Source organism: Pteronotus mesoamericanus, unplaced genomic scaffold (genome assembly GCF_021234165.1).
Source record: "Pteronotus mesoamericanus isolate MK-2021 breed Mesoamerican mustached bat unplaced genomic scaffold, CSHL_Meso_final scaffold_31, whole genome shotgun sequence".
NCBI classification, from domain to species: domain Eukaryota; kingdom Metazoa; phylum Chordata; class Mammalia; order Chiroptera; family Mormoopidae; genus Pteronotus; species Pteronotus mesoamericanus.
The window spans coordinates 15,923,184-15,943,128 of record NW_026555312.1 but is presented as its reverse complement, the minus strand read 5'-3'; the positions used below and the strand labels follow the sequence as shown (position 1 = coordinate 15,943,128).

Sequence of the window (19,945 nt, the reverse complement as noted above, 5' to 3'; positions counted from 1 at the left end):
CCACCAAAGTGATGCTGTTGAAACTGTTTAATGATGTAAAAACACTTGCAAAATATTAAGCTAATATCAAGTAGGTTACTAAATAGTTTTTAGAACACACTATTAAAAATAGCTCTTTTATTCATTGAGGTAAAGACACCAAATGTTACCATTTGTTACTTCGGGATAGATTATCCGTGATTTCTATTTTCTTCTAGGTTTTTTTTTTCCTGTCTTTCCCCAAAATTCTGTGTGTAATTCTTATTTTAATAGGAAATAGGCTCCTTTGTTGAAATAGAATTTAAACAGGCTGAACGATACTGACTGATAACCACACCAGAAGGTAGGAAGCCAAGAACTATAGACTTGCCTCGTTCCTTGGAAATTCTAGTGAGTTTTTGAATATCACAGAATACGGAGAGACTGAGAATCTGGGTTGATCAGTGACGTCACTACGGACAGGCGGGGCGACTGGAGAAACCTCTTCACCTCTCTGAATCTGGTTTCACCTCCCTAAAAAAGACAAAACAACCTAGGCTGGCCTCACTCCTGGCTCTGTTATGCGTGTCAGCGGGAAGGTGTCATCCACTACTGCGAGATTTGCAACGCAGGGTGATTTGCAAAGCCCCAAGCGCAGGGGCGTTACGCGGAGTTTGCTCTAGCTGCTGCCCAGCCGCTGGAGGAGTGACGCTAGCGTGGGGGCGTGCGGGGGCGGGAACGGGGCAGGCACGGGGGCGCCCCGGTGGCTGCTGGCAGGGGAAGGGCGCGCCTCCTGCTTCCGCCGTGCACTGGGGATTCCCCTGAGTCGGTGCTGGGGGAAGTCCCTGTGAGCGCTGGTAAAAGAGGTCGGCCTGACGCCTGGGCGCCACAGATCGGCAAGCCCACAGCCATGTCGCACGGCTTCCAGCTCCTAGTTCTGGGCTGCGGTAGGTCCCCAGACTGCCTGTCGCCCCCTGCCTCCCGACGACACCCCCTTTCCTCCTTGTTCACGCTGCTCTCTCCCTCTTGCAGCCTGCAGCCTAGCGGCAGCAGCGCGGGAAGTGAAGGTGGCTTGTTCCGAGAACGTGGACTTGCCTTGCACCGCCCCATGGAACCCGCAGATCCCTTACATGGTCTCCTGGACTAAGGTAAGCTCCGAGGGGCCCGCGGCTGGGGTTAGGTCGCCTCCACGGGGGTGCAGCGGGAACAGCCTCCCTACGGCAGTCAATCTGTGGCTGAGGCTGGGGGCGTCTCCCACAGCTATCTCCAGTCTTCAATGAGCTTCCTGATCCTCGTCTCAAAACTACACACAAACAGGAACGCGGCAGACTTCGATTTTGTTCCCCAGGACCTCAGTCCTTTCCTGTCTCTAAAAGAGACCCGAGATGAATGACCCACGTAAGACATTTTGGGAGGGCAGATACCTGGTTGAGTTAATTCTGAAAGGCCCCCTGTGGTTGGTCCGGTGGGCCAGGGGAAAACAGCTAGGGCAGACTTGGACATTGGACAGGAAGATTTCTGATTAATGATGTTTTGTGATTGTGATAACCATCATTTTAGGGGTGGAGGGTGGACAATTTGAAAAGAAGGACTGAGACGGATTTCAGTTTATTTCATAGGTGGTAGTTATCTGTCAGTCATCCCCTTTCTGGGATACCTTTGGCCTCCTCTTTAATCCCTTGCTTCTCGGTCCTCTGGCAGTCGTGGGAGGGCCGTCAAGGAGGGCGTCTGTGAGGGTGGATGAGCGCTGTCCACGCGTGGAAGAACAAGCGTCATTGTCCCTTCTGTGAGTTGTACTGAGGCTCTTTTTTAAGGTTTGCTCTGAACTGGAACATTTTCAGATTCTAAGATTGCAGTTCTGGTGGCATTGCTAAACCAAACTGCCACTGTTTGCTGTCATGGCCCTTTGCTCCCCTCCTTTAATAAGGTTACTGCACAACAGCACCTCCAGTTTAAGCCAAGTGAAAATGATATCCCAACCTTATTCTGCAGCTCTCACTCATTGGCCTTCTTACCTTGGAGCAAATCTCTGTGCATTTGTACCTTCCGCCAAAGCAGAGTTTTCTGCTGTCTGGCATAAAAGATGCTGTAAGAACCTGAACAGGTTATCTTTGGCTATTTAATAAGGCAGCACAGGACATTTATATTGTATGTGTGTGTGTCCTCTCCTAAGCAGATCATCAGTTCCTTGGATACAGTGCTGCACAACTGCCTTAGTGCATTGTGAATGGCACTCAGTGTTTGCTCTCATAATTGGGAAGGTGGATGCTGAGTGAATTCAGGCTGGGACTCCGTGAGCTATGCACAGTGGAAATGGTGCTGCTGCCTTGGCCTTGGGGCACCGTGTTGTGTGTGAAATTATATTTGTTATTGCTACTTCATTTCCACCTTATTCTCTGTGGGATCAGAGAACACATTGCCAAACTGTTCTCATTGTGAATATAATACTATTTCAACAAAAATAGTGTAAAACCAATATTATTTGAGTAGTCATCATCTGCCCAGCTCTGAGGTAACTATTCAAATATATTAGCTGTTTCAGTCCTCCACTAGATCTTCCAAGAGATCAGTGCCATTTGTGTTTCTGTCTTAAGAGATGAGGAAACAGCCTTAGGGGATGAAGTAACCTTTGCACTGCTAGGTCACTGGCTTACTGGTGGGACTGGGATCTGACCGGAGAAGTCTGACCCCACAGCCTGAGTTCTTAAAGGTGTGTGTTGATGTTTGTTTTCTCCCTCAATTATTTAAGGTAGCGATTTTCAACCCATGTGCCCCAAGAATTTTTAAAACATGCAGTACCCATCTATTTAGTCAGGGGCACTGACCTCTTTTCCCTCAAGTTGTCAAAGGAAAAAATGACAACAGCCAACACAACAATAGTCATCCACTGTGAATGAATCAAAATTATACCTATTTTTGTCAGATAGCAAAAAATAATTTTTTTGGTGTGTTACAGAATTTTAGGAATTAGTTTATGTGTGCCGTGAGATGGAAAAGTTGAAAATTGCTGACTTAAGGTAAAGAAAGTGAAAATGTCCCTGGGCTAGCCAGGCAGGCATTTAGTTCTCTTCCTAAGAACTAAATGAACTAAGAACTAAACTTCTTTTAGTTCTTCCTAGGAACTAAAAGAAGAGGGAAATCATGAAATCAATATTCCTTCCATAGAGTAATTAAGAGAAGAAAACAATATTAATATCCCCAGGAGAGTAATGAAAAACTCCTCATGAAACAAGCAGATGAAATTTCAGACTATAAAGTTCAAACAGTTGTCAAGTTAAATTTTCTTGCACAAGATCACTTGGAATGATACAGTAAACCATAGCAATTAACCTTGGGCTTCTCCTTGGATGTCAGCCGATGATATAGCTCTGAAATGTATGTGCTTGTTTATTGAACATGGTTCTTGCATGATTTACCTGGAAGGTATCTCAAAACTGTGTTAAAAAAGAAGCAAAACAAAACAAAAGTCTCTTGGCATTCTCTTTTTTTCTGTTGGTCCATGGAATAGAATCATTGAAAAATCATACCATAGTTTTTTGTTTTTGTTTTTTTTTTAGAAGTAAACTGTGATTGAGTAGTGGTAGATAGGAGATCTACGTTCTACCAATAAACTAAATCAGATACCTCAAAAATGATATGCATTTTTCCTTCAAGAAATTTTCATCAGGTCTCAGCATATTCTGTAGATATTTGTCTTTTCCTACCTAGTAGTTATCCTTTTGTGTCAGTTGTTCTTGTACAACAAAAATGGGTAGAGTGTTCTGGAAATAAGGCCAGTGGCAAAATATGGAAATACTTTGTTTTACAGAAGATTAAGTGTCTTGTAATTCTCCCCTGCCTTACCCCCGCCCCCACAACACTCATTAAATGTTTCAGTCAAGCATCAAAGTAGCTGTAAAGTGAGGCCTTTAAACCTGGTGACTCTGGCCAGCCTAGCTCCTGCCGCCTCCTGTGTCATCACTAGTGTGGTTTGTAAAACCTCTCTGCACAGGTGTGGGTTGCCCGCTGGAACATGCAGCAGAGAGTCCCGTAGAGCTTTGGGTTTCCACTGTCCGCCACACCGAATCACATTCTTGCTGACCTTCTGCCTACCGCAGTGATGGCTATAATGACTCACAGTTAAAAAGTCCATGTACCACTCAGTCCTCCAGCACCAGAGAGCATCCTGCCACTGTCCAGTTGGCACTGATCACTTGTGATTAACAGAGGACCTGTGTAAACCAGGTTTCTTATCATGTGCCTTTTACCAAAAGACTCAAAGCAGGTGGCATCCAGTTAGTGTTTGTAACATTAGGGTGAGTAGGGAAGGAACAATGTCCATTTTATTCCCTCTGCTACAAAGTTACAGTGAGAGGGGGCCAGAGGGGGCTTAATATAGACATGCAGGGCAGAGGGTGGTCAAAGGTGGAGCCAACAGGAGGAAGAGATAGCCCAATTCTTGTTAACCCAACTTTCCTTTCCTCCTCTCTGCGTGTCTTCCTCTCTAGGCTCTAATAATGGGTCCTCCTCCTATCCCTTCCTATATTGTACCTTTTAAGGCAGAGTGAGTGAGTGAGAAGAAATACAAAAGTGCATGTAGTACCTCCATTAAATTTAGCTTTGAAAGCTGTGAGTAGATTGTGGTTGTTTGGGAAGGTATTTTGAGAAAATGTGTGAATAAACTTTGGTCCAACACTCTTCTTCCGTTGGGTGCGACGCTGGGTTAGACTGTAGCAGAAGAGGGCATAGCACAGTCCTGTATCTGCCAGGAGTTAAGAACATCCCTAAAAGGGCTACATCTCTGCTCCATACTGAGTATCATCGGTCCACACTCTCTTTAATGAAGCTGCACAGGTTTGGAGGGAGAGGATGGCGTTGGATGGAGTGTTTGGGCATGGTTGATGTTTGCTGCTACTACTAATGAGCTCTTATTAGTCAGGGACATGCAGTGCCACCTTTTATCATGTCGGGAACCCTGACAGCCTGTGATGCATAATGAAAGAGGACATATAGTTCATTTTTGGGTGACAACGCGGGGGTGAGGACATACATGCGTCACAAGACAAATGCCCTTTATAGTTGATTTCCAGAGGAAGAGAGAAAGGGGAAGTAAGACTCTGGTTTCAGGGAATCTATACAACTTGAAGTTTATAATATTTAGAGGAACCCTAGCTATGGAAGATCATGGGATGTCTTATGGACTAAAGGATTTGTGGGAGGGCAGGTGAGTGGCTTGCATAAGGCTGTTTCACCACACGGATGTTTCTTGTTCTTTGTTCATTATGAAGTTGTCTTCCGTGTATATTGCTAATCTTCTCTTCAGTGGAGTTATATTTTCTGTCCCTACCAACCTTGTATAATAATGAGTCACAAAGCGAGTAGGCACGAAGGAGAGCAGAGTGCCTTGGGATGGGCTGAATTTGAGGAATGGTTTGGGCAGATGTAATCAGTACAGCCACAGACCCTGATGGACCCACGAAAAGAGCCAGTGCATGCCACTCACTGTACTTCCTTGATTTTAGAATGCCATCTTGTTTTAAGAGAGATTTAAGAACATGCCTTTAGGAGAAAAAGGAAGCGTTTGTACTAAATATAGTGGCACTAAAACATTGAAAGGTGAAAACAATGTGTATATTAGCATCTAAGAAATACTATGCTGTCCCCATGGCACCTATACTACTTGACCTGGTTGAATCACTTTTATGCGTTCCACATTAGGTCAGATTATGAAAGACACAAAGTTGGTTTTCAGATGTTTGTCATATTTACACTTTCATTATTTAGTAAATATTTCTAAGTCCCAAATATGTAGCAAGTCCTGGGCCTGGCATTGGCCGTCCCAAGATCAACACGGAACTTTAGCCAGAGAACCATCTTGAGCAAAGGCCTGGATATAGGAATCCTCAAGCATTTTGGGGAAACGTTGGGGAACCAGTGATCTAGAGGGGAGGATTATACAGCAGAGGCTGAGAGATAATGTTAGAAAATAGACTGAGAATGGACTATAGAGAACCTTGAACGCCAGACTATAAGGCCTTGAACTTTGTCATTTTGACGGCAAGGAGCCATTTAAAGTTTTTAAGGACAGAGGATGACATAATGAAAAATGTCATGTTTCTTGTGGTGAAGGACAGAATATGATTCATCCTGAAAGATGAACTTAACTTCCAGCAGGTTAACTTGATAAGACTTGAACACGTGCATGGATTATACCTCCCTCTTGGTCACCAGTCCTGTCCACGTGGTTCTGTGCAAGAGTGGGCAATGCCGAGTGTGGCTGCCTCAGAGCGGGCAATAGAAGACATCCGTGCCAGGCCAGAATGGTGGATTCACTGAGGATTTTGGATACTGATGAGTCAAAGCAAAGTTGCTGAAATCTTTTAGTTTGGAAGAGCGCGGAGAGGAAGAAGGCAGCTGAGAGTTAAGTAGAAAAAAACCAAGCACTTGTTTTCCATGAAGAAAGGGGGAACCTGAATCACATGAGGACTGGATTTTCTTCGTTCTGTACTTGCTTATGTCACTGCACAAAGAAGAGGAAGTGAAAAGAAAGCCTCCATGATGTAAGGGAAGGCCTGAGGTAGGGAAGGACTAAGAGGAGACTTGCTTACCTAAAAATAAGTATTGCCCCATCTAAAACTGTTTCCATGATCCCTCTTGGTTACTCCTGCGGTGACCCCAAATTTTCTACCAGCCGTCCTTAGCACGACCCACACCTAGACTAAAATACTTCCCTAAAGCTCTTTTATACCTGTAAGTGTATTTTTAATCTCTGTTTTTGCACTGGAGATACTTGGGTAAAATTCCTGTGTTTCACATAGTGGTGGTATAGACATAAGAACCCAAGGCTTGTTAGTATCACTTGTGGTTTCCTGGAGCATCAACTAGTCTACTCTTGTTCTTGTACCAAATCTGCAAGAGAGGATGGATTCCAGAAGAGCTGGCAGTTGTCTGGAATTATGGGTCCATCTGGGAAAACTTCTGGGAAAATAAGGATACTCGTTGCCATAAATAATTCATATTTATTACCTTGAGCCAGACTCACTGGGTCAGTTCTGGAGAGCAGAGTTTCTGAATCAAATCAGGCCCTGGTGTCTCATTCCCTGAGGAGTGGGGGGGCGTGTGAGTGAGAGGGATAAAGCAGGACTGGCTTAGAGGCTGGAGCCATGTGGATATAGCCCCCTGTGTACCACATTTATTTATGGGGTGGTGCAAGGTGTCCCTACTTTTTATTTGTGGAGGATTACAATTGGATCAAAACTAGCTTAAAGAAAAGGGAATATATTGGTTTCTAGAATCGAAATGGAAGAAATTTAAAAATCAAACTATGATTTATATACTTCAGTTATAGCTGGTGTTGTGGATTGAATTTGTGTCCCACAAAAAGATATGTCTCAGCCCTGAGCCCTGGTGATTGTGAATGGGACCTTAACTGAAAACGGGTTTTTTCAGATGTAATCATGTTAAGGTGAGGTCATACTTGATTCGGCTGGGACCTGATCCAGTGACTGGTGTCCTTAAAAGAAGAGAAAACAGAGACAGAGACACAGACATGCAGGAAGAACACCACATAAGATGGAGGCAGAGACCAGAGTGATCTGTCCACAAACTGAGGAATGCCAAGAATTTCTAGCAAGCCAGAAGCGAGGAGTGACGCTTGGAACAGATTCACACCCAGAGCCCTCAGACACAGCAGGGCCCAGCCAACACCTTGATTTTTGACATTTGGCCTCCAGAACTGATACAATCAGTTTCTGGTATTTTAAGCCACTTGGTTTGTGGTAGTTGGTGATGGCAACTCTAGGGAACAAATACAGCTATAATCAGAGGTTTGTGACTATCCTCAGGGCTTCATGTCTTTGAGTCTCTCAACTCCTTCTTCCCTTAGATTGGTTTTATTATCAGCCTCCATGTGGCAGTTAGATAGTAGCTGATAACCTCAGGCTTGTATATCCTCTCGGGATCAAGTGCAAAGCAAAAGATTTTGCCTTTCTTTTAGTATCTCAGTGAATGTTTGATTATACTTAAGTGGCTTTGATTGGGCCATGTGTCCATCAGAACTGGTTTATGTGGTCACAGGTGTGAGGCTTGAGGGAGGGGTACCTCCTCTAGAACCAGATGTAGTGCCCTGTGAAGGACGTGACCTCAGCCTGCAAAGGTGCACCTACCAGGTCCAGCAGGACCCACAAGATACTAATGGAAGAAGGATGATTGGTATGAACAATGAGTGATCTGACATTACTTTCAAGGGGTATTAGACACATTGTGATGGTGCTTAAGAAAATTCAGAGTGTTGTGCATATTTTAGAGACATTGTAGGTAGAAAAATAATTTCTCCCTGGAGCAGAGATTGGGGCTTTTAGGAGGCTTTGCCAGAGAGGAGACTGGAAGGATCAACAATAAGGAGTGACTGAATGAAGTGGATGGAGTGGAAAGCTATCAGAGATAGTTCCTATTACCAACATTATCAATTATAAAGCACTTTGATGTGTTTTCTGATTTGATTCTTAAAATAACCCCGTGAGGAAGGTCAGGTAGTTTCAGCTGAGGAAGTAAGACTCAGAGGTGAGGGATTTACCAAAGTTGACTTGAGAAGCTGGGGCTTGACGTCAGGCCTTTTGATTCCAAGGCCAGTGCCCTTGTATCAATAACTTTCTCACTGTATTTAAACTTCACTCATTCATTCAGCAAATACCTTTCGAATATTTCCTATGTGCAGGGACATAGTTAGACTGCTGAGTGAAACTTTGGCTATGAAAAGAGAAGAGAGTAGTAACATTTTTAGGGCTTTCTGTATGACCGACACTGTGCTACGTGTCCACCTCCATCATCACAGGTATCTTCACACCTACTTTGTGAGATGTAATTCCCCCCCATCTCTGCGGAGCAGAGGAGGCCCGAGAGCTGTTCAGTCAGTTGGCTGAGAGTGAAACCCGCTGGGGTGGGGCTGGAGTTTGGTTCCAGGTCCAACGTCCGTGTTCTTAATTGTGTTGCCCCTGCTGTATTCATGACTCTGTTAACAGCCATAAATTCAACCCTGTCTGTTAGATCCAGTAAATTTCAAAGTGGAAAATCATTTTTCCAATAAAACTACACTTAGAAAAAAACGATGTTAATGTGCATACATTCTACCCTCATTAGGACATCAACCTCCAAGCCAAACTATTTTGCACATTATAAAGAGCTGTTTTTATGATGGATGGTGATTATATTGACACTTTAATTGAGTCAGAAACCAAGGTATGTGAATGTTAGTGCATGAGAAATGCAATTAAAAAACAGCTGTTCAATGTGATTGGAATATATCAGATTAATTTAACACCACCGTTAAATACTTCAAATCCATACCTTTAAACATGTTTAATCAAATCATTGAATTAAGTATTTACATGCATATATACATATACACATATTGCCCCTCAATAAAAAAGTATCTCCTTCTCTAGTAGTTAGTTTCCTATCACATTCTTAACAGATCTCACTTATAATTAATTTAGATTTCAGGTTTGTGATCAAAATTCTTTTTTTGTCACAGAAATGGAAACATAGCCTTCTTATATTCAAATATAGTAATCCAGGAGATTAGCACATAGTTGGATAAAATGATGTAATCTAAAAAAAAAACACGTTATACAATAGAGTTTTTCACTAAAATATTGGTAAAAATTTTTCAGCCACATTTAACTATTTATTTAATTTAGTCTAGTTCAAATTTGGCCATCATTGAAAAAAAACAACTTAATTCATGTGCCCTTAAAATTAGTACTTGCATTTGATCGATTTAGTATTCAGCAAATTAAAGAGAGTTTATTTTAATTTTGGCCTTGTGGTTTCCTTAAGGTCAAGCTGCGGTTTTAGAGAAAGAATATAGTATTTAAATTACTTAGTCAAACTGGTGGCCTTGAGACAAGTCAGAAGTCTATATATTTTCTGAAAATGAGGTGTCCTGTATTGTACCCTTTTCCAGTTCAATCAAAAAAGTAGAATGGTCAGCATAAGAGTTAATGCAGGGAGTATGGATTTTTAAGTCATAATTGGGATGAGTGTTTTGAGGAATTAAGTTACCCAAATCATGTTGTGGTTTTAGCGCACTACAATATTAGTGTTGTAAAGCACACGTTAAATCATTCGTGTCAATTATACTTGGCTGTGAATGAATCCAGGGGTTCCTTTGTTATAAATTACCATTTCCTATAATGCTTTTGCAGAGAGGCAGTGAAACACTTTTAGATTTTGAATGTTTAAAGAGCTGCTCTTGCCAGTTAATTTTGAGCCAGCTCAAATGTTTATAAGAGCTCATAAAACAAAGCAAAGTTGAGGATGGCCCGTTTTCTGTTACTCCATCATCTTCCCACTGAAATTTTCCTTTGGTTCTTAGGTGTTGCCGCCGCCACGGTGAACTTTTACATACAGTCTCTTGGTACTGCTAGTACCCACTCCCATTTTCAGCATGCAACATTAACATAAAAACTACAACTATTTTTGTGGCTGTAGGAAAATCCCAGATTCCCCAGGTAGCGTCACATGAGAAGGTGTTGACGCAAGAAATGTCCAAACCTGTAGAGAATTTTTATGAGTTGATATGAGCCAAACTGATGACAATTGCTGGGAAGGAAATTCTGAGCAGATTGAGAAAATGCTCCAGAGAATGGCAGCTTTGCAGCTTACTTTGTTCATTAGAATCGAAGGAGACGTATGGGAGGTTACGTGAAATCCATTGATGGTAGAATAGGGAGGCTGGTGAAAGCAAAGCAGGGGAATCTCTGGGACCGGATAAGAAGATAATATGGAGAAACATATTTCTTTTACATTGGTGGCTGTCGGATAGTTGACAATGAACATTCACAGCACAGGGAGATGGTATTCAGGAATCAAGATGACAATGAGGGGTTCTGTGCTTTCTGGCTCTGGTGGAGGTTGTGCCCTGAGGGTCTGAAAAAGATCTCTTTGACATTTCAAAGGTATGTTATTTTAGATACAAAAAGACAACAGACTGGCTCACTTAAGGTAAACACTGACCTTTGTCAAGGAAGCTAACAGGCCTAGGTCGTGACTGCCACTATGACCCACTTTTCGGTAGGAATTTTTATGTTCAGGCCATCCTATGTGATTACTTTCAGTCTCTGGAGTTCCTAAGGCCACTACGCAGGCCTCGCTTGAGCTTGTGAGGTTTAGTATGTGACCCCTTTTTCAGCCACAGAGGTATATCTTAACATAACGTAGAGAAGGGCAATAGGCATTGTCTGTCTTCACAGCTTGAAGCCAGAGGAGGGTTATGAAATTTTTCCGGCACATTGTGTGGATTCACAGGTTCCTCTTGCTGGAGTGAGTTATCAGGCAAAGAGACTTGTTTGTTACTGTGGCCAGAGTTCCCAGGGAAGCCTGTAGTTTTCTTTGTTCTCTGGGTCCTTCAGGAAGACCCAGGGAGGGGCCTTTGGAAAATGGCCCTGTGACAGGTGAGATACTTTGCCGTGATCCCCCTGATGGCTAGGGTGGCTCAGGACGCCAAGACTCTACAGGTTGCCTTGGGGTTCCCGGTTCTGCCTTTCCCCGACTTCTTACTGTCCTTCTCATGACCCCATCCCACCTTTGTTTTGCTATTTGAAAATGACTAGGGGCCTGCTGGAGGTTTTGCTAGAGGCCCATGGAAATCTGACCTCAAATAAAATTTTTTGTTGTTACTGCTGAGGTTCAAAAGGAATTCTCTTTTGCATGTAGGCAGAAGGCCACTTCCAGCCAGTTCCTATCAGTTGGTCATATTTACTTGGGAGGCTGCCAGCCGCCAGTGTGATAATGGTGCTCTCTTTATGTAAATAACCACAGTAGTTGATGTTTCCACCAGCTCCAGAAGAGTTGGAAGGTTTAATCTTCACTTTCAGATGGGTCTTTCTGAACTGAGGGAGGGAGTCACTGGATGGGAGAGGAGGCCCCCAGGAGAAAACCAGAGGCGGGTCTTCTCCAAATGATTGTTGCAGCAAGTTTCCATCTCTTCAGATGCAGAGATATCTAGCAAAACAGAGTTCCAGTGAAGTCTGTTAGAAAGAAATCTGAGTTGAGCGCTTTTGGAGGTTAAGTTTGAAAAGACGTCACCATGGAGATTGCAGAGACTGGGCTGAGTTGATTAGTTCAAACTAGAAGTGGGGAGTGGGGAGTCTCGGAACAGGTGGCCCTGGATGGTCCTGGGCACCTGGCCCATCTAACGCTGTGGTAGGAGGAAGCTCCTCTGCAGGCAGCAAGGCGGGGACAGGTGCGAGCACACAATGAGGCTTTAGCTTGTGGTTTAATTAGTCTTGAAAAGTGAAAAATTGAGCTATATTGTATGTGTTCTAGAATCTGTTGGATGCCTTAATTTTCTCTAAGGTTCCTTGGCTGCGCCTCCTTCTTTTTGCCTTTATTTTTGAACACCTAAAGGCCCCAGTCTATAGATCCTTGATTATTTAGGAAGGAACCTTCCAGCACAAGAAGAACTGTCAAGAAATGGGATTTATGTTCATAGACTCAGCCTGAGAAAAGCCATTAGTCTTAGCAGCCACTTGCTAGGCGTGAATGGAGTAGGGCTCCTTGCAGGAGCAATAAATCTGCCACCAGATGTCTCTGTAGCCCACTCCACAGGAATGCTAACTATACCGGAAGGCTGTGGAAGCTGGAACCTGAGCTTTCTGGTGACTTTGCAGCGTTCCCTAACTTAATAAATTAAGCAGAAACCAACTGCTGAGGTGGGGTGGTGGTGGTGGGGGTGTGGAGGGTGTGTGTGTGTGTGTGTGTGTGTGTGTGTGTGTGTGTGTGTGTGATTTTCTCTCCCGAGCTTCCGCCGCCTCACTGGGTGTTCCCCTGACCCTTTGGTCATTTATTTCCCTGATCCCCTTTTTGAGAAGGAGGAGAGGAGCTGCAGGTGTCCCCAGAGCAGGAGATGAAGCATTGGCAAGTGAGGGCACAGACAGAGGCAGTGAGGCCTGCTCCTGCCGTATCTTACCCTAAGGTGTCTCTTTGGTGCTCTTACAATGCTAGGGACAGAGAAAGAATGTCGTTGAGTCACAGGCTCCCTGCTGCTGCTTGTGGGCCAGGGGCTGCCCCTGAGCACCAAAACAGTGATTGACCTTACTGGTTGTTTAAATTCACTTTAGAAGCTTTACAACATTTCATTGGAGGATGGGTGGGCAAGTTAATTAGGCAAATTAAAGACATATGTGAATATAGTAGATGCCTAATCTTTGAAGTAGAAGATGATGAAAAGACCCCAGTAATTAATCGCAAAGATAATTCAGGGAAAGGAAATCAGTCAGATTAGTTTGGCTAAATTTGGCATCTACTCCCATCAGACTGGTCTGTCCTGGGCCCAATGATTTAAACTGTAGCTGTCCTTTCATGTGTATCTTGGAGTGGCTACCAAATGACCTGACAGGAAATCCCTGCTGTCCCATCTTCCTACTTTAGTAGAGGAGTTAAGTGTGGTACCCTCTGCGGATGACCACACAGTTATGCAGCCTTTGGAGAACAAGGTGTCTACTCATGGGAGGCACTACCCATCTGCATTTCTGCTTTTCGTTGAGTTGTCTGGCAATAATCTTAACAGATTTTGGAATGTTTCCAAATAAAAGGCTGGGATACAAAAATAAGAATCAGTCAATGGGTGAGTTGGTATCTGAAGAAAACAAGAGAACATTTAATACAGTACAACCAGCAACGACATATGATTCAGAGTGATTCACCCACTTCATCAGATCATCACCGCTAACATCATTAGCGTCAGCGGCAACACTCTCTCTTTTATGTAGGGTGGGAGATGGGAAAGGAAGGATCATCAAATGCAGTCCTGACCTAATTCCAAAACAGATAGAGCCTTAAAGAATTGCCCGAGATTCTCTCTCCTCCCCGAAAGGTCACATATCCACATAGTATCTTGTTTTAAAAAAACTGTTGGGGATGGATTTTATGAAAATAAGAGGTGGCATCTTCACGTGGTGGCTCAGTGCTTGCAGGCCTGTTAGCAGAGCATGATCCAATAGGATTTTTTTTTTTTTTTAACAGCTTACTGAGGGCGGGGAAGAGAGGGTAGAGGTGCCCCGGGAAGATCTGCAGAGCTATAACCAGACGGAGCAGAAGGCCCCTCCTGAGGCCCCCAGCCAAGGGCTGTATTCCCTGAAGATCCGAAACACCACCAGCTGCAGCTCGGGGACGTACAGATGCACTCTGCAGGGGCCAGAAGGGCAGAGAAACGAAAGTGGCACAGTGATCTTGAAAGTGACAGGTGAGGTGATCTGTTGCCTTTGTTTTCTTCTTGCAAAATGTGTGTGGACTTTCTGTACATCTTACAATGGACCCTCTCAGTTGGAGCCTAAGTTGGAAGCTTTGGATCACATCTGTGTCTAACAGCTAAATTCTACTGTAAGAATGTCATGACTTTTTTTTTGTTTTTCCTTTAAAAAAGGACAGATCTACCCAGCCTGACTGGGGTAGATGGCAAATGTAGTCAAACAACTCATCTAGCTGTTGTTTAGTCCTGTAAGCGTCCTTTGAAGCAAATAGGAAGTATCTAAGTCTAATTTTTAGAAGGTGGAGAAATTGTGTGGTCCCCAACACCAGATAAGTATAATAATCTATTCCTTGTAACCTGGCCTCAGGTAGTTGCTTCATGTTTCCACCCTTTTAACTTGAGAACAGCACTTCCCTCCCACTTGATGGTGCTGGACTTTCCCAATACCTCAGCTCAGGCCAGAGAGAAAGAGTACAGCAAAGAAATAATGTTTCAGTGACAAAAGACCATTTTTGCTCCAAGAATCAGTTGTCAAGACAAGGATTATCTCCTTGGATTTTTTTCATAACTTCTTTATATAGCTTAAAATATGCCTTGCATTTGACTTTTGCCCAGTGCTTGCTAATGGCTGAGGCTTGAAATGACAAACATGTTGTTATCATAGAGTCCCAGATTTTTACATTTTTTCTTCCTTTCTTTTCTTTTCTTTTCCTTTCCTTTCCTTTCCTTTCCTTTCCTTTCCTTTCCTTTCCTTTCCTTTTCCTTTTCCTTTTCCTTTTTTTTTTTAAGAGAGCAGGGGAGGAAGGGAGAAAGAGAAATATTGATTGGTTGCCTTTTGTACATGTTGCAACCTGGGACCGAACCCACAGCCTAGGCATGTGCCCCTCCAACAATCGGATGGGTAACCTTTCAATTTGCAGGACAGTAGGACAATGCCCAAACAACTGAGCCACACCAGCAGGGGCCTCTGAGTTTTTAGAATAGCTATTTTTCCTATTGGGTATTTGAAAGGAATCTGACCTTAAGATAATATTCTGATACTTCAAGGACACAATCACTGTTGGTCAGCGGTTGGATTTGGTTCACTGTATCACACACAGGCACATGCGCACATACACACCCCTGATAACCCTTCTCAGTCTCTACCCCTTTACTCTGCTTTGTCTCAGTAGAACTTAACTACACCTGACATGCTACCTTCTCTGCTTTGTCTTCTGCTATATCCTGGTGCACAGTAGGCTTCCATGAATGTTATTCACACGAATAGACATGAGAGTGACTTGGCAGGAAGAGCAGAGATGAAATGAAAGAGAAAGCTGATTTTCTTTCCTCTCCTCTGCAAAGGCCTGCAGGTTGCCGGTTCAGTGGTCAGACTCTAGACTCATTTAGGCCTGGTTCAGATATTAGCTGTGTTGTTCTTTAGCATGTGATCTCGGGCTAATCTCTTTGATTCTAAGCCTTAGTTCTCTCATCTCTAAAATGGGGATGATAAGTTCTACAGCATAGGCTTGTTATGAAGGTTAAATGAGGCATTGCACCAAAATGCACAGGACAGTGCCCGGGGTAGACTCAGCGCTCAATAAATGTTAGGAACCATTAGGACAATGGCTCTCAACCTTGAAGTCTCAGATTCCTGTGAGTATCCATCCCTACACTATTGCACTAAATTTTAAATCCAGTTTTAGGGGTTGATACCTCTCTTGAGGCTCATCCATGGTCCCTGGGAAGAACCCCCCAGTCATCTGCACTCCACCTGCTCCTGCCTAGCCTTTAGGCAGACTCTGTAGACAATCTTGCTTCCCCAAATAGCACATTAGATATCATGCCTGAGTGGGGAGAGGCTGTCTCCGCCATGTCCCCTCCTGGGCTGAGCGCCTCACTCGCCCTCCCAGAGGGCTGCAACCACAGCCTGTAACAACCCCCTTGGGAGGCTGTTCTGTAGGCCACCCTTGCTATCAGCCTTGGTGGAAGAGCTTTAATGATTTTACAAGAGCGAGAGTGGGGCGGCTCACCAGCCTCATTGCACAGTCCTGCTCTCCTCCCAGTGCCAGGACACCTAGCATTCTACACAACACCAGTGAAGTAAGATTATGTTCGGATCGACAAATGGTGGTTTATCTGCTATAAAGGCAGACTAAAAGCCAGGAAACGCCACGCATTGGAAATGGAGGCAGCTGGGCAGCAGGGTAAGCCTGGACCAGACTCCTGGCCCTGCCACCTGCTGTAGTCCCTCAGCCTCTCTGAGCCTCGGCTCCTTCATCTGTAAAATGGGGACACCCAGAGCTCCTCCGAAGGTCCAGTGAGATGCTGTACGTCACACAGCTGGATTCAGAGTGAAAGTGAGCGCTGGCTGCTGCCACCCCGTCACTGCTGTTGTGGCTGCTGTTCTTCCGACAGCACAGATGTGAGGGCAGGGATAGAAGGAAGGACTTAGAAAGCGTGAACAAAGAACCTTTGCTTTTTATTCTGGTAGAAAAGAAAAGTCCTGTGAAATGGCTTCATATTTCACTTATTTTTTTTTAAGGATGCCGTAAGGAGCACAAAGAAGATACTTTTAAGAAATACAGAGCTGAGATTGTACTGCTGTTGGCTTTGGTGGTTTTTTACTTAACACTCTTCGTTTTCACTTGTGTAAGTATCTTCTTAAAAGACCTGTTTTTATTAAAAGATCACATGGGGAACCAATTCGAATGTTTTGTAGATAGTGTGAATCATTTAACAACAGGGAGAGAGAGTCTCTCTGCCCTGGGCTTATTGAAGTCCCCGGACTGTGAGAATCTTTACAGCAAGCACCCAGCTCGTGTTTTGTCATGTCGCTCTGCGCAGAGCACTGAGGTGACACACAAAGTAAGATACATGCAGGAAGTTTGAGAAATGCCAAAGGGTCCTACTGCAGCACCAGAGGGCCTTGTCATTACAGGGGCATAAAGTGTAACACTGACCATCTACCATCTGGGGCAGAAGTAGTGTTCTTGTGGGCAAGTGAACAGCAGTGAAAGATCAGTGTTCTTCACCTGCCCTTGAACTCTTTCCTCTTTGGGGTTCTCTCCTTGTGTTTTGTTACTTCTACTCACTTCTTGAGGATTAACCTTGAGAAGCCAGAGCAGTGGGGTACACAGCGAGAGTCCTGTGGTAGAGGGGGCCTGGCCAGTGCATAGGCATCGTTGACATGCCTTTGCGCTCTTGGCAGCGGCCTCCAGCTTCAAGACCCTGAGCCTCTTTCTGCCTAGCTGCTCACCTGTGTTGGCCGAAGTTGTTGGGGCACAGGGTCAGCTCTGGGCCTGACCCACTAGGGAGTGATCTTTCCCATGTGTCATCAAGAAGGGCTGGCTACTTACGGACTGGGACAGATCTCACCTAAGAGCTGTGCCAGGGCTTCCTTTTTTTTTCTTTTTGGTCACTGAGTAGGTTTATTTACTTACTTGCCTCCCTGGCCATGTACTCATCTCTCTGGTTGCTATTTTAGCTGTTAGTCAATTAAAAGACTCCAGTGAGCATCTACTGTGTACAAGGCATTAAACTAGGCACTGTAGGGGGTGTAAAGAAGTGTAGGACATAGTTCCTGCTCTCAGGGAGCTTGTAATTGGGTCTTTAGAGTTATTTGCACATAAGATAATTAGAATTACTGGGCAGTAAATTTAAGAAGTGAATGACTTTAGTTTTTTGCTGCAAATGCCTATTTCTTTGGGCACTGATTTTTCCATACAGATGATTAGCAGCAGGGTCTTGAAATGACCCTAGTCTGTAATCGGTGCATGTCCTTGTCAGAGTTGACAGATAGCAGTGAAGCAGTCCGAATTCGCTGCAGAGTGAGTGAGGTAGCCTTTAGACTGAGGGCTCCCAGAATGGAGTTTCAATCGAGGTGACAACTGATGCATTTTTCCAGTTGTTCACTTCTCATTTATCTCTTTTATTTTTCAGAAGTTTGCACGACAGACTATTTTCCCAGAGTTTTCTAAACCTGGCATGGAGCGAGCTTTTCTCCCAGTTACCTTCTCAAACAAGCATACGGAGCTTGTAACTCTTCACAAGACAGAACTGGTGTGAGCAGGATTTCTGCAGGTTGTTCTTCCTAAAGTCCAAGGCTCGGTGGTGTACCTCTGTGTCACAAAGGGCACAAGAAGGATGCACCCCACACTGAAGATGACTTTCTTCCTGTGAAGTCCTTCACCTGACCGAAACACCTGAAAGGGGATTCCACTGTACTATTTGTAACCAAGATTTTGAAAACCATTACATGACCACATAGCGTGGGGTCACCCTGCAAGGTGCTCTCCAGTGCTGTTCCTTCATAGCTACCTGCTCAGCATTTTATTCAGCTGTCTGATCAACGTCTTTGATATTTTTTTCGGTCATATAAAAGCTATGGCAAGATGCAGTTGGAAAAGGGTCTTGGGAAGTAGGAATCTCCAGAGCTGGCCCTGTGACAGACTCCTCAGGACAGCTGAACATCTGGGAAACATCTCTTTGAATTTGCTGTGTTTTCTTGGACTAGCCCAGATGTTTTATGTCTGGGAGAAATGGACAGGCCACGCTGTGAGACAGTGGGAAAGATTTAGCAAATAATTTCCCGCTGTGAAGGCTCTGCTAATACTAAGGAGTATTATGTGTACATAGAAATAACAGGCCAGTGACCTGTTCCTCAACAGGGCCTTTTCATGTGGGAAAGGCATCTATAAAGAAGTAATAAAGAAGAATGCCACTTTTATTTTTATATCTCTATATATGTTTGTCAAAGAAGGACTTATGTTTTTTCTCCTTTGAAAACCATATCTACAGTTAGATATCATTGCTAACTGATGAGAAACTTGACTGTGGAGAGTGAGAAGACACCAGGAAGAGTCACAATGGGACAGAGATCTGTTTTGTGACCTGGGGAAATACTGGACCTGTCATGCAGTTGGGTTCTAGCCCCAGTTGTTCCACTACCTGTATGATCATGGGAAAGATCCTATGGTTTCTACTGCCTCAGTTGTGAGTGAAAAGGTTGTTGTATGAGTTGATTGAAATGATGTGTTTGAAGATGCTCTGAAAAAGTATAAAGCACTATACCAATTTGAAGTGTCATTGAGTCAGTATCCTTATTGTTGCAGTACTGTTCTGGGCAGGGGAGAATGACTTTCACTTTTTATGTTTTTCATTGTTCCAAACAAAAAAATTTACAAAGGGGACTTCCCCTTGGGGACCTGAGGGGTCGGTCCAGTGGCCTGTTTTTGAAGCACCAGCCAAAAGCACTCCACGAGCCACTGGAACTTGGGGAGAAGGCAGTTCCCTTAAGTTACATCGATATTTTGGAAGTTGTGTTTTCTTATCAAATTTGGCTCTTTCCCTACTTGTTTTCCAAAGAGACTGTATACCTTTAGTAGTGTGTGCATTGCCCACACACTATTAGAGAGCAAAAGGGATGCCAAGTTGATTTAGGGTTTTTGCCTCTTTGTCTCAGCTTTCATGTTATTAAATATATCCATGTGAATAGGGAACATTTTTCTTTTTTATATTTAAAACAACTCCTAAGACTTTGGGATGAGTGCTAGGAATTCTATAAACTGGTTTGAGAACCCAAACCACAGGTAGTCTTCTAGGAATGAAAGGTAGGCTGAATTCTTCTTCAGAGAGGGTAGACATTTATGACAGGTAGACTGCTAATACATGGCACCCCCTCCTTCCCAAAGGTGCCCCAAATCCATCCTAGCATTGCATTGCCACCAGGTAGTACATGATCAACTTGACCACATGCATGACCACAGGTAGGAGTGA

At 43.9% G+C, this 19,945-nt stretch overlaps 1 protein-coding gene across 2 annotated transcripts; it reads left to right on the top strand.

Annotated features, from left to right (window-relative positions):
- Positions 1-734: 734 nt before the first annotated feature.
- On the top strand, positions 735-19,229 carry CD83 (CD83 molecule). Of its 2 annotated transcripts, none has more exons than XM_054591879.1 (5): positions 735-905; positions 991-1,106; positions 13,963-14,182; positions 16,713-16,819; positions 18,113-19,229. In XM_054591879.1, the coding sequence occupies exons 1-5, from the start codon at positions 869-871 to the stop codon at positions 18,233-18,235; spliced, it is 603 nt and encodes a 200-aa protein (XP_054447854.1). In that variant the 5' UTR covers positions 735-868; the 3' UTR covers positions 18,236-19,229. The 2 variants fall into 2 exon arrangements, with proteins under 2 accessions (XP_054447854.1, XP_054447853.1); XM_054591878.1 differs by having other exon boundaries at positions 18,110-19,229.
- Positions 19,230-19,945: the final 716 nt, after the last annotated feature.